General features: G+C 51.9%; 1 protein-coding gene across 21 annotated transcripts in view; it reads right to left on the reverse strand.

Annotated features, from left to right (window-relative positions):
* The window catches only part of PTK2 (protein tyrosine kinase 2), a 259,431-nt gene that overhangs the window by 94,455 nt on the left and 149,969 nt on the right, over positions 1-15,007 (reverse strand). For all 21 annotated transcript variants that reach the window (XM_058699208.1, XM_058699197.1, XM_058699198.1 and 18 more), the window contains 4 exons: positions 12,470-12,610; positions 11,879-11,956; positions 3,612-3,719; positions 1,919-2,036 (listed from right to left, as the gene is read on the reverse strand). In XM_058699208.1, the coding sequence (XP_058555191.1) occupies positions 1,919-2,036; positions 3,612-3,719; positions 11,879-11,956; positions 12,470-12,610 (445 nt within the window). The remainder of the gene's footprint in view (positions 1-1,918; positions 2,037-3,611; positions 3,720-11,878; positions 11,957-12,469; positions 12,611-15,007) is intronic.

The raw sequence follows: 15,007 nt of genomic DNA on the forward strand, positions 1-15,007 counted from the left end.
GTCTAACATCTCACTCTGTAAAGACAACATAAAATTGCTAACAGCCAGTGTCCTACTAGGTTTTTATGAGAAATATTTTCACTTATGCTCTTGTCATACACACGAGGAACTTAATGCATCACAGCTCACGAGATCTGATATCAAAACATTTACCCCAAGGAGAAAAAAAAGCCAACGAAACACCAACACAGGAAGATGCTGACGTTTCAAACATGGAATGGCCGGCTTATTTAATACTTAACGTCTGAATGTTATTTCTGTGTGTACCGACAAACTGATAAAGAATATTAGGGAAATCAGCATAAAATTTTTTAAATTATTCACTAAAAAGGAGACAGGCAATATGTCACACTGAATACTTTCATAAAATACTAATTTCACGGAAAGGAATTTCCCTAAAACATTTAAATCATATTAGCAAGGTACATGTCCCTGCTTAAATAAAGCACGAAATGTAAAGCCAAGAGTCTGTGTCTGCACGAGTTCTGACAAACAGTGGCCTTTAGACATTCCTAAAAGCAACCGTGTTTCATACAAAGAAAGCTACTATGAACATATACTATATTTCAGAAAAAAGAACAATGACTAGGTTTTCTTGGTCTGATCATGGTGTCACAAACATTTTTGCTGATTAGCTGTGTCCTTACCGGCTTTCTGGCTGTGGCTTTCTGGCTGTGGCTTCCTGGCTGTGGCTTCCTGGCTGTGGCTTTCGCTATTGTTTCCAGAGCACATGAGGACACTAACTTTTACACAAAGGTTCCAATGATTCCCCTGCCTCACATGCCCCCACCGCTCCCTCTAACTGCTGTCAACACGGGGTACTCGGCTGCCGGGCGGGCTGGGCTTTCTGCTGCGGCTCGACGGGAGTTCGGACCTTCCCCATCTGCCCTCCTGGTGCTTTCCTGTCTCCCCCCGTACAGGGCACGCAGCCCTGCGGGACTCCTTCTCTGTGACCATCCTGGTCAGGGAGGTGAGAGCTGCAAGGGCCCCGTGCCACCTGCCACAGTGCTGGCTGCTCTGTGGGCACCACTGTGGACCCACCTACCACGCCGTGAGGACGGTCAAAGTCAAGGTTCCCACAGTGTGTCAGGGTCCCACTGCAGCTAGCAGTGTGATGGGAACAATCCTAAGACTTACGTGCCACAGTATGTGGTGGACACGGCTCCCAGCCTTTTATGAGGTCATTAATCCTCCCTAAACCATAAAAGACAGGTGCCACTCTGTGTCTTGTATTTTACAGCAAGAGCACTGAGGCACAGAGAGGTTAAGCAATTTACAGACGGCAGCACAGAGGACTCGTGATGCGAACCCACAAGTTGATAGAATTCTACAGCCCAAATTTGTCTTGCTACCACTATGCTATTATCCTGCTGGGAACATTTCGGTTGATTATTTCAGAAATCCAAATCTCCTCAAACAGCCATTATCACTGCCTTGTAAAAACCCCACATCGCTTTTGAGGTGAGAGAGCCTTGTTTCCAGGCCAGTTATTCATTCCAATCATCGACTTTATACATCATGACTGAGAATGAATTTTGTTCTTTTCTCTAAGCTTTTGAGCTCTATGAGAAAAAACAGGAAAGATGCTTTATTTAACACGCGTTACAAAGGATCCCTGAAGGCAAACAGACCCGGAACATGATCCTACAAGTGTCTTTACACTGACAGTGGCCTAGAAAGTGCTCCAGTGTGTTGCTCGAACCCAACAGCCTGAACACCAACGCTGTCTCCCCGGAGCTCCGTTCAAACCCAGGCTGTGCGTTGCCCTCCTTCCCCAGAAAAAGCGGCATACAGATTTGCTGGGCTGAGTCCCTGTGTTCTCTTCACACGCACAGGCTGATCCACGAGAAGGAGCAGAGGCTGCTGGGGTGAGCCTGCCAGCAGCTCAGGGGACGCTCAAGCGGAAGCGGGACCTCACCTTTCTGGGGCCTGATGATAAAGGACTGCGTGGCTCCGTTCACCAGCCGGCAGTACCCATCTATCAGGTCAGCCATATTCTCGGCGATGGTCAGGGACGGTGCTGTCACTGTCAGAGGCTCAAAGGGGAAAAGACCAGGAAAGAGGGGTTATTGTTCTTCCCAGTAACCAAAGGGGCAGCTGTGCTATGACATCACACCCCTAGATGCACTTGGAAACAGAGAAGAGTGACAGCAACACAGATTTGTCGTAAGGTTGGCGTGAAAAAGGAAGTTTGATATTTAGGGACGTTATTCCTGGAATATGTGACAGAAGGCCACCCAGACAAAAAGAGAAAAATCACTTAAACTGAGATTCACTTTCTAGAACTAAAGGAGGCAAAAAAAAAAAAAAAAAAAAAAAAAAAAAAAAAAAAAAAAAAAAAAAAAAAAATTTCCCTCAGAATGTCTGGCCCCTCTGGCGCAGTGTAACTAAGGGAAGGATTTAGAGAATCAGCGTATTTCAAGCATGGCTTATTTTAGGAAGTAAACTAACGTGGAGTCGATTGTTATCAATTACCCATCATAATTTTTCTAATACTTATGAAAACTAGAAAAATGTCACTATTTCTAGCACGCACAGCACATTCTTCTGCCTGAGGTCAGAAATCACTCTTTTCAGTATCAAACCTGCAATTTTGCCAAACCTCCTGAAGACCTGCCATTAAAGATCGTCCAGGAGACGGTCAGAGCTCGGAGGATGCCCTGACCCGGGCATTTGTCACCAGCTGCTCCGGGGGCCGCAGACCTTCCCTACGCTCAGCTGAATGTCATGGGGTGGGTGGGGGTGGGGGGAGGTCTGAAAACAGTGCTGACAAATGACACTACCGAGCTACCGTCAGGAAACTTCAATCTGTAACAAAGCCTCGAGATCTTAGGGTCTCATCGGTTTATGTCTGAGAATAAAGGCATTTCCTAGAGCCCCAGAAATGCCACCGATCCCAGGCAGGAAGCACAAGGGAGGAGCGTGGCCAAGAAACCCGTGTGAGAAAAGGCTGCCGCCGCCCAAGGGGCCCGGGCGCCGCACGGAGCAGACGACACAGGTCCAGGCCGGGCTGTGTGCACAAGCACAGCTGCCTGTGCCAACGGTCGCCCAGACTCCTTCATACGCGAGCGTTCTCGCTCGTCCGGGGGCCACCTGATGCCGCGTTTGCCGAACGACACCCGTCTCCACTGCGCCACGCGGCACGCGGGCTAAGACCAGGGGCTCCGGGACGAACCCCAGCTCCGCCGCCCGTGCTCGGCTTCCTCAGCCGTGGAAACGGGGACAAAGTATCCCAAACCGCTTCTCTCGCTAAGGTCTGAGAACGACCCGGGTCGCTCCTGGCTTCTGGGCTAAGCGTCAGGGCAGTGGGGTCCCCCCCAACCCCCGCCCCCGGCAGGAGAGCGGCTGCTGCGCGGTCTTGGTGACCCCGGCAGAGAGCGTCACATACAGCGGTCTGGGAAATGACGCCGCTTGACGAAGGTATTTGTATTTGCATGTAATCCTAAAAAGCCGATTTCCTTGGTAGTTCACGGTAACCTTCAGCCATCTCGACAACGCTGCTCCTGACTCTGCCAGCTGTCACCTGCCGTCCTCGTCACTACTTGGGAAGGAACACCCCCCACACAGGAGAAAGCTGGGAGTCTGGCGGTCCGCAAGAACTCTGCCCTTACCTCGGGGGCGCCCGCGATTTTCAGCTGCAGCGTTCCTTTCCTGTCCTTGTCTTCACTGTTGGAATACTGAATGGTCTGCACTTGATTGAAGTCGGCCAGATGTGTGGGCTTGGGAGAAAAGGCAAACACTTTGGACCCCAGGTAAGGACTGCTGGCAGGTGTTCTGTGACACTGTCACGGTCCCCACCCCATCCCACTCTCCCCAGGACCTCCTCCCGAAGACTGCGTCTGGGGAGAGGCCGCTCGTGCATGCAGCCCCCAGTGGGGTTTTCTCCTCCCGAGGAGCAGTCCTAGAACCTCTGGGAACCGTCTTTGCACCTCAAGGTGAGGGATGTGCCTGTGCCCCGTGCTCCCGAATGCCGACCAGGAGGGCTCCCTCTCCCAGAGCTGGGAGACTGAATCACAGCTACCAGAGAAGGAAGGAGAAAGTCCCTGACTTGACTCACTCGCCGGCCCAGGGGTAGGGTGGGGGAACCGTGTGTGAAACTCCCCTTCCCAGAGAGGGAGGGGCCTGTGCACCTCCCCCGCCCCCCCCCCCCCCCCCGCCCCGAGCGCACCCTCAGCTACAAGTCTCTGACTGTAATGGTGCTAGACACATGGCAGGGGTCCAAAGACCCTTCCCAGGAAGACGAGCCCAAAGAGACTTCATTTTTCCAAACAGAACAAACCCTTTTCTTCTTAAGACAAAACAAATGCCTGTCTGCCGCTTCTAGCATTTCTTGACAATGCCCACGTTGCCGTGACGATCCCTGCACATTCATTTACAGCAACTAGCCTGATTCCAGCCTCCTTCTCTTGGAGTGCGTGGGGATTGGCCCCTGCCACCAAGCGCCCCCCTTGGCCCAAATTCTGCCCCTGGGACTGAGCTGGGATTATGGCCCAGCAGTGACTTGGAGCGAGCTCCCTTCACAGCAGAACATCTTCACAGCATTGCTGTGAAGGCCGGGGTGTGCTCCGTGAGGCCTCCCGACGGACCGGGCCGGGGCGGCCCTCCTGGTCTCCCATTCCAGGCCTCCGCGCAGGGCAGCGGGGCCGCTCTCCTCTCCCAGCCTCCTGCCGCCTGCCCTCGGGGGACCCCGCCTCCCTCCTCGGCCTTCCCCAGGTCCTCCCGCTTCTCCTCTGCTCCTTCTGTAAACCATCAAGGGCCCCGGAGCTGTGGCGCCCCAGCAGCCCCAGCCAGCCCCGTGGTGCGAGTACCACCTCCAGCTCCGAACCGGGACGCGTGTCCGGCCGTCTCACACCCCCACACGGATGCAGGGGACCGACTGTGAACAGCACGGCCACGGGATCCGTGCTCAACACCTGCTTCTCCTCCAGTCCTCCCCAGCATGGCAACAAGCATCACCGCTCAACCCTGCTCCAGAGCCAACAAGCAGGCTCCTCCTGCCGCTCCTCACTGGCTCCTCCTTCCCTCACCCACACCCAGCCGAGCTCCACGCCTGGAGCCCCCGCGTTTTCCTTCCACCCTCTCGGCTGCCACTCTAGCGCAGTCACCGTTCGGTATCGTGCTTAGAGCATCAGCCCCACGGCTGTTCCCCTGGTCTGTGCCTGTCTCCTCACGGACCACCCCACCCGGAAGCCAGGGAGGTACTTCGAAGTGTAAGTCAGGCCTGACAGTCCCCTGCTCAAACAGGTACAACGCCAGCAAAAGGAAGCGGACGCCCACCCGGTCTGCCCTCCGTCTGCCTCTTGGACCTAATTTCTCATCATGAGCTCATCGTCACTGGATGCACTCTAGTCTTACTTGGGCAGAACCGTGTCCCAGAGAGTTGGTTTTGGTTGGCTAAGAATGCGGGCTACAAATGGGGACTGGGGCTGTGGGACGTCACACAATGCATAGGAAATTCCCTCACGATGAAGACTGTCCTGTGTCCTTAATGGCTTTCAAGTGTCCTGGTGGCATGTTCATGTTGGTGAAAAATCGGATTCTAGAACCCAAGTCTATTAAAAAAAAATTGTTTAATGTTTATTTATTTTGAGAGAGAGAGACAGAGAGGCAGGCGGAGAATCCCAAGCAGGCTCTGCACCGTCAGCACAGAGCCCGACGTGAGGCTTGATCTCACGGACCGTGAGATCACAACCTGAGCTGAAATCAACAGTCGGCTGCTTCATCGACTGAGCCACCCAGGCACCCTGAACCCAAGTCTATTTTAAAACACAAAGTATGCTCCACAGTGAATTTTCTAGGAATACAATTTATGTGTAATTTAGAAAATAGTGTACTTTGCTATCTTTGGAACTGTATTATGAGTGCTCACCATTTGGGAAAATGACATTATGGGGAGAAATTTTGTTTGGTATCTGACCTGCTGGCCCCGCACACACACACATCCGTAAAGGAGGAGATGAGGCTCCTTCCAACACAGCAGGAATCCAGCGTCATTAAGCTGGTGCTGACACATGAAACGAGGGACATCTCAACTAGTTTCACTAAGTGATTACATAAAAATACTCATAATGAAAAAGTTTTCTCTAAAGCACGAGAAATTTAAGTCATGAAAATTAGATTCCTTTTCTTGTTAACCTACTGTTTTCCTCCCTCATTCTGACATTATCCCCCAGGGTCGGCCACATAACTCCCTTATCGCTCTCCTGTACTACTTGTAAGGGAGGGCTTCTGGTCACCCTCCCTCAGATGAAAACGTTCATTACTAAGTATCGGAATATCCTGTTATGTCTGCCAATCGTTTGGCTGTGCGCCGACACACTGAAGGAGAGTGGTTGAGGTTACATGTGTGCAGCACGCTCCGCGGTTTACTTCAGGTTAGAAGAGGCTCCTAAGCAAGATCTGTTGTCAAGGAGGCAGGGCGGGGAGGGGCCGACGCTGACCGCCCTCTCTCAACCGGACACACACACGCTCACGCCACCTCTTTCACAATCGGATTATGTTTGTTTTTTCGTTGCTGGTCTTCTTTCTCCTATCCGATCCCACAGCCGGACTGAACGGCCCGTGAGGGTGACAGAGTGGCGGAGGCCCGTCCCGCCCGCCGCTGCACCGCAGGGAAGGAGGGCCGCGCTTGGTGTGTGAGGGGGTGAAGGAACGGACTCGGAAGACTTACGGGGTGCGGGGCTCCGTTCCAGGCACCAGGAGTACAGCAGCGAACAAGGCTGACGTGACTCGGGCATAACCCATCGCCCGAGTCAGCATCTGGTCACAACTGTGAGAAGGACCACAACAAAGCAACCGAGGGCACCGCACAAAACTACCGCGTCTGTCTGGGGGCGAGGGGCAGGGGGAAAGGTGAGGGTCTCGGAACGAGTCTCGCTGGGAACGAGAATGGCACTTGGGCTCCGTGAAGGCGGGACCGTGCGGACCTCACTGCGCTGGGCGCCGGCTCCGAGCGGCCACACAGACACACGTGCAAGCCGGCCAATCCGCCATTCAGACGAGGCCCAGCAGGAGTCACCGGCAGCCCAAAGGGAGGGAAAGGGGGTGCAGAGGAGACCAGGAGCCGCCCCGTCCCGTACGGTAGCGGGAAGCCACACGCGGCGGGCGAGCACCTGGCAGTGTGCGGCTCGTCCAAACAGAGGCGCGACGGGAGCGCGAGAAGCGTGCCGACTTCAAAGACTCAGCATGATAAAAAGCCGAGAAGACATCTCCAGAACTTTTATACGGGTGATCCCTTGAAATGATGGTGTCTTGGATATTCTGGGGTAAGACACGATTGCTTTTTACCTTTTAAGATGTGGTTACTACAACACTTAAAATTCTATCTGCTGCTGGTATCATACTTGTATCGAATGGTGCCGGAGAAGGCGGTGACCCAGAAGTCCAGTGAAGTAGATGAGGACTCAGAAGGACGGAGGGGGCTTAGCTGCACGAAGGTCACTGGCGCCCCCGGCTGAGGCGGCTGGGCGGGTGCTGGGGCGGCAGGGGAGGCAGGGCAGCCCGAGTGCAGCGGGCCCAAGACAGGCGACGTGCTCAGGCCAGCCCGGCCCGGGGCAGCCACGCATCGCCAGGCTCTCGACGGCCACACGCGCCAAGAACTTTTGCAATAAAGGAAAGAGGAAACACGTGAGGTGCCTGGGAGGGAGAGGGCAAGGGATCTGGGTTTCAGGAAGAGAGAAACTACACATTTTCTACGCTAACAAGAATGGCCCAGACACCGGAGGCATTTACTGGTGCAGGAGCGAGAGCAGAGGAGACAGAGGGGCCGTTACACGGCCAGAGGCGGCCTTCCAGAAGCGTGGGGCTCACCGTGGAAGGCACGGGACGGGGGAGGGCAGTGTGGCAGGTGGAAACGCAGCACGGCAGCTTCCACAGGAACTCGCGGGGCTCTATCCTGACTGCCCCGGCCCACTCCTCCTTCTTTATGTAACCAGTCACTCACACTTCCGAGCACACTGATCCTTGTAGCACCAAAGAGAAAATGTATGTTTCCTCCGTAGAACATTTATAAAAATCAACCACGTGCCTGGCTATAGTGAAGACTGGAACACATTCAAAATAACTAGCACGTAAACAACATGTGCTCTGCTCGTCAGCCAGGAGCATTAGAAATAATAAAGGTGTGGGGCGCCTGGGTGGCGCAGTCGGTTAAGCGTCCGACTTCAGCCAGGTCACGATCTCGCAGTCCGTGAGTTCGAGCCCCGCGTCGGGCTCTGGGCTGATGGCTCGGAGCCTGGAGCCTGTTTCCGATTCTGTGTCTCCCTCTCTCTCTGCCCCTCCCCCGTTCATGCTCTGTCTCTCTCTGTCCCAAAAATAAATAAAAAACGTTGAAAAAAAAAAAAATTTAAAAAAAAAAAAGAAATAATAAAGGTGAGACCCAAACCCCCTGAGCTACCTGAAAACTACCATCCCCTTAAATAGTGCTACAATAAGAGAAACAAAACTGAAAGTTCAAACTGCAAAGGAAGACGATCACACACCAAACCTGGTCAGACAGTAAAAGCGGTATCGGAAAAAGGAAGTGAGAATAAGTTGTAGAGAAATATCCAAAGGGAACAGCAGGAAAAAAACAAGGATAAAAACAATCAAACAAGACCAGGAAAGGGGATCTGCCTAAAGGTAAACGCTGCCATTACTGAAAATGAATGGAAATGCTGCGACCCTGATCTCTGAGCCTGTCCTGGAAAGACACCTGCAACAGACGAGCCCTCCACACGCCCCAAGGGCCAGCCTCCGCAGACAGCTTGGGCGTGAGACCAGACACAGGCCTGAAGTTACCGGAAGTCACGAGGCACAGCTCCATGGCAACTGCCTGAACCTGTGGCAAAGCAGAGCACATACTAACAAAATGTAAGTTACCAAAGCCAACGCCAGAAGTGCACAACCTGAGCAGCTGTGCTGGTGTAGAAGGAGCCAGAGAGGCACTCACACACCTGTCCCCGGGAGGATGGCAGGGGTCACACAGACCAAACCTACCTCACCTGTACAAAATCGCAATTCCAATTCTGGCTTAAAATACTTCAGGCCATAAAATCATAGAAAGACCCCAATTTACCTGATGAACTTAGTGTAATTTTTAATATCATGCCCTTATAAAGCTAATATAAAAAAGATTAGAATGGGGGTGCCTGGGTGGCTCAGTCATTTAAGCATCCAACTTCAGCTCAGGTCACGATCTCACTGTTCCTAGTTCCTGAGCTCGAGCCCTGTGTCAGGCTCTGTGCTGATGGCTCAGAGCCTGGAGTCTGCTTCAGACGCTGTGTCCCCCTCACTCTCTGCCCCACCTCTACTCATGCTCGCTCGCTCGCTCTCTCTCTCTCTTTCTCTCTCAAAAATAAACATTCAAAACAAGGAAAATATTAATTAATCTCACTTATGAATAGTTGCAAAAATTCCACATATCAGCAAATACAACAAATCAAGATTTCAAAATAACAATACAGCACAACCAAGTAGGAGTCACTTAACAGCTCAATACCCACACACCATCAATACAATATAAAACAATAAATTAAGGGAGAAAAACCAAGATCATATCAGTAAAGGCTGAAAAGACCCTTAATTACATATAGGAGCCCTCCTGATAAAAATTCTAAGCACAGAAGGGCATAATTTAAATACACAAATAAACAAGAACACCAAAGACACGCATTACTGAAACCTAACAACAAGCATTACCCCAAATAAAGACACACTTTCAATTGATACCATCCAGAATGACCCGGGGATCTCTTCTGCCACCCATCATTAAACATGACCTTGAAGGAGCCTTGGAATACAAGGAAAGGAAAAAACTGTACAGACTAGGGAAGAAGGGAGAAAAATTCTTGTTTTGCCAATTAGATGATTATATACCTACAAAGGGTAAGATTCTAATGAAAAATGACTCAGTAAATGAATGATAAGCTTGTTGAATACAGCATCATCATAAACAACAATCGAGCATATTCGGCTATGCTTGCAGTATGCATTTTGAATTAGAAATAGTCCATAAAAACCCATTCAAAAATAGGCCAAAACCAGTAAAATACTCATGAACTGGTTTAGCAGGAAAGACGCATGTGAAAAAGACTACAAAATCTTCCTGAAGGATATAAAGCAATCCTGAACAGATACAAAGACGTGCCATATTCTTGGACAGAAAATTCGTACCAAAAAATATCTACTTTCACAAAATTTCACAAAATTAACATACAAGCTGGAATCCCAACAGCACTTTCTGTGAGTTTTGTAGATTTGGTTTTGAAAGACTAAGTAACCAGGAAGAGCCAGACAAATGTACAAACGAGGAGTGACACACAGAGAAGATGTGGGGGAAAAAGGAAACCCTGGGCCGGGGCACCTGGAACCGTGTGGAGTCAACCCAGAAGGAGACGACTGACCAGTGGTGCGGGACGGAGGTGCCTGGCGGGCACTGCAAGAGGTACCAGATGACACGACCCGATAAAGCGCAAGGACACTGCCAGCTGCGGCCTGCACCTGGGCCAGCAATAACCAGCCACCTACCAGTGACGACACCCAAATTTCTAAGGGATTTCGCGGTGCGAGGCCATGACCTAAACACTCCAAATCCATGGAAGTATTTAATTCTCTTGCTGACCCTATTATGCGGTTGAAAGGATTATGGCCATTTTACTACCAAGGAGACACAAGTCGATGGCGAAGGACCCCAAAGCCACGAGGCTGGCGTGAGAGCGAGTCAACGTGGGGACCGTGGCCATGTCCTCCACAGCCTGCCCCCTTGACCACACTAGGGGCCCCACCTGTGACCTCGCCCGTGGATTCCACAGGAAGACTTACATGTAAAAAGGACAAAGAAAATAGTCAAGAAAACACAGGAGACCACCAGTCAAATCTAAAGGCTACAACTAAAACAATCCGTGAGTAATAAAAAGAGATAATGCTGGGGCACCTGTATGGCTCAGTTAAGCGGCCGACTTCGGCTCAGGTCACGATCTCGCGGTCTGTGGGTTCGAGCCCCGCATCGGGCTCTGTGCTGACAGCTCGGAGTCTGGAGCCTGCTTCGGATTCTGTGTCTCCCTCTCACTCTGCCCCAACCCACTCTCATTCTGTCTCTGTCTCTCTCAAAAATAAATAAACATTAAAAAAAAATGTTTTTAATTAAAAAACCCCCAACGGATAATGCCACAGACCATCCTGAAGGGGCCACACCAATGTGCTCCTGCCATCCGTCATTTGCTATCAGCGTGGGAAAGCTCCAGTGGCCCACACTTTGTCAACACTTGTGATTATGGCTCTTCGTCATGTGAGCCACCCTAGAAGAGACGTGTGGTCCCACATGCATGGACGTGATGACCAGAAGGCTCAACACCTTTCCATTTAATCCCCTGACCACGGGGGGTGTCCTCTTGGGTCATCTGCCCTTTACTTAATGATTTACTGTCAACCATTCCCTTGGATTTAAGGGTCCGTGGCCAAATGTATTAACGCTAATGTTTGGCCTGCCTTTCTACTATCTTTTGATGAAAAGAAGTTCTTGATTTCAATGTCTATTTTATGAAAATTGTCTTTTAGAGTTAGCACTTTTTAAGTCCTGTTTAAGGAACTCTGCCTACCCCAGGCTTACAGAGATTCCCAACGTTTTCTTCTAATATTTTTATCATTTCTCTTTCACGTGTAGATCCATACTCCATCCGGAATGGGTTTTGCTATGGTGTGCCGACAGGGGTCAGAGTTCACTGCTTTTTCTCTGTGAGTATCTGGCTGACCCAGCAGCACTTACTGAATACTTAACCACTGAGGCAGAACGCAGGACAGAGGCCCCTCTGGGGGTGTGGGAGCAGAGAGCTCAGTGAGGTCCCACGAGAGCAGTGCGTGCGTGCACAGGGCACGCCAGGACGCGCCAGCCCAGACTTACGCTGCAGCCCTTGTCCGTGAGGTAACTGATTCCTTCTTCTGGGCCGATCGCCAGTTCCACTGAGATAATCCAGCTTGACTTTTGGAGGCGAAACCGGTGGTGACACAGGTACCAGAAGAGAAAAGAGAGATTTCAGATGAAAGGCTGTGGACACATTAAAAGGACCAAAGCGGGGGCTGTGGGGAGCACCTCAGCTTGTGATTCGTCTGTCCAACCAGGCAGTACAAAACGTCTGTAACTTCCCCAAGCCAGCGTCAGATGGGGGGGAAGCTACTGGTTTCTCTGGAAAGATTATTTGAATAGTAAACTCGCCTCTAGACAACAGTTAACCAATCCCTGGGCTGGAATCAAAAATTCTAATTATCAACACAGGCACGCGTTTTAAAAAGAGGATTTCATTTTTACATTGATATATTTTCTTTTTGCATTTTTCTCACGGAAAATGACAAATATTCTCGTGGTGTAAAAAATGTGACATTTCAGATTTCAATCAGAAATTTAGATGCCCGTGGATAAGAAACATCAGGAGAACCCACACCTCGTCCGCTATCCTCTGCCCCGCACTCACACCCCCCACGTCCCCATACTCACACCGAGGGCACACTTGAAGCACTCTTTATCAAATCGGTACACTGGGGAGAGGATCTCAAAGAATTTCAGAATGCTCTCTTCTCTGTTCAGGTTGGCGAACTGTCTAAATGTCTGCTGGATCAGTTTTCTTAGTGTTTTGGCCTGTATGATACAATTACAAGAATCATCTTAGAGCAGTAAGAACTAACAGCACAGATCTTTCCTCCCACCACCCACGACCACCTGTGTTCGCATTACTAGGAGACATCATCACCTGTCAAAGCTTCATTCTTTTTTAACTAGCTGCAATAAAGCACAGGTCGTGTAGGATATAGCATCCTAACCCTTTTTAAGCACACGGTTCAGGGGTTCCAAGTCTTATTTCTTCAACAGAAATCTATAAAGCGATAATTTGCTTACTAGAACATGTGGTAAAAAGTTAGGCGGGATAGGTGCATACTATCTACGTACATGAAGGGAAGGAAGCTGGCCAAGGATTAGGTATGAAGGACTCACACGCCCCACTGTTAGGAGGGTATGTCGATACAAGGCTGGTGAAGGGCAATTTCGCAGCACAAATACCTTAAAAAAAGACACCCAACTCCGGATCCAGAAATTAAAATTCCAAGGCACGGCTCTTAAGAAACGATTCAAGAACTACACAAAGATTCAGCAACAAGGAGGCTCGGTGCGCAAGTGTGCCTAGTGACAGGTGGGTTACACGCGTCTGCACGTGTCTGCCCACACTGTATGCAGCCCCTGAGGGCTGTTGTGCAGGGGCGCCTGGGTGGCTCAGCTGGTTAAGTGTCCAACTTCACCTCAGGTCAAGATCTCGTGGTCAGCAAGTTTAAGCCCCCTGTCGAGTTCTGTGCTGACGGCTCAGAGCCTGGAGCCTGCTTCGAATTCTCTCTCTGTCCCTCTCCTGCTCATGCTCTGTCTCTCTTCTCTCAAAAACAAACATTAAAAAAAAAAAAAAAAAGACTATTGTGCAGAACCAATTTACTGATGTTAAAATCCGTATCACGGTGTTACACGAGATAATATGGCAAAATGATCTGTATGTCAGGGACGGAGGCCTTTTCAAGGGGAGCATCGGGGATGGGACGCAGTCGTGTGTGAGCGCAGGTGCACACGTACCAGCACAGAGAAGACAGACCACGTACGCCCTTCTCTGTGTGGCGGGACCGCAGCTGACCCTTCAGACTTCGCACATCTCACTCTTCTACTTATGCACCATGAGCAGCTGGACAGTGGCAAGAAGGGCCCTCCGGGCAGCAAGCCCACCATCCGTGGTGTCGGAGGAAGCCCGGGGAGGCCAGTGGGCAAAGGATGCACGGTAAGGTCTGAGGACGACGGCTGGGAGAAGACAGCCACGGCGAGTGCTCGGCTTTCACCGTGGGGACGGACGGGGTCCTTGGACGCGCCGAGCAGACCGATGCGATCTGACGCAGGTGCTGCTGTGCTGTGAACAGCACGGAGGAAGAAGCAGGAGAGACGAGGCAGGATGCTCCAAGCCATCTAGGCAAGGGGCCAGCAGAGTGGACACAAGGGCAGCGGCAGGAAGGGGCGAAGTAGATTTGCCCCGAGAATCGGAACCAACAAGGTGCACTAAGAGACAAGGGTTCCCACGAACTGAGACGGCGAGCCCGTGGGAGAAGCAGGCTGGCAGGTGGGGGTCTGGGAGGGGAGCAGGAGCCCAGCTGAAAGCCGCGTGAGAGGCACTCGGACAGGAAGCAGAGCCAGCAGGCGGAGAAGGCCGGGGCGGGGGCGGAGGGGAGTGAAGGGCCGCAGACTCCAGCGTGTCCCCCCCTCGGCGCGTCGGGGGCCGCTAGGAGGCGGACCGCCAGGGAGTGACACACACAGGGGACAGCCTGCCTGCAGCGGCTCGAAGGTCCCCGTGTGCTCAAAGGGTCACTGCACCTGCAGAGAGCGAGGGGACAGCGACAGCTGCGGTCAAGGAGTAAGACACAGTCACGGCGGCTGAGGTTACGGGGCGAAGGCAGCAGCGTGGGAGACCCAGGCAGGCGGAGGACAGGCGCCGAGAACCAGAGGAGCGGGTGCTGGACGGTGACCTATGGCACATGGCCTTCATCGTAAAGGCTCGCTCAGCTCTGGCACAGGGGGCTTGGGGGAGGCTGTGAGAAGCAGAAAGACCAGCCAGGTTCCCGGAACAGGCCACCCCAGAAACACCAGTGACACAGACCCTGGGGTGGTGCTAAAGGAGAGGGCGGGGCACCTTTGGGACGCTCGGACGACCGCGGGTGGGCCGGGAGGGAAACAGGCAATCGAGCACGACGAGGTTCGTGGACGGGACAGATGGACAAGCAGAAGGGGCAGGTGTGGTGAAAATAAAGTCACGCCAATTCGGGACGTGTGTGTGATCCTTCAGTCTTTGGACCAGAACCATCAAGCAGACAGCTGGATACAGATGTGGCGCTCAGGAGAGGGCAGGGCTGGGGACGGCACGGTCAGAGTCTCCAGCTGACGTACGTACGGGCGGCTCCCACAGACCGAGTGGAGGCTGCAGCCAGGGTGGGCCAACAGCTGACTGCAACTCAG

Source organism: Neofelis nebulosa, chromosome 14 (genome assembly GCF_028018385.1).
Source record: "Neofelis nebulosa isolate mNeoNeb1 chromosome 14, mNeoNeb1.pri, whole genome shotgun sequence".
Classification (NCBI taxonomy): Eukaryota; Metazoa; Chordata; class Mammalia; order Carnivora; family Felidae; genus Neofelis; species Neofelis nebulosa.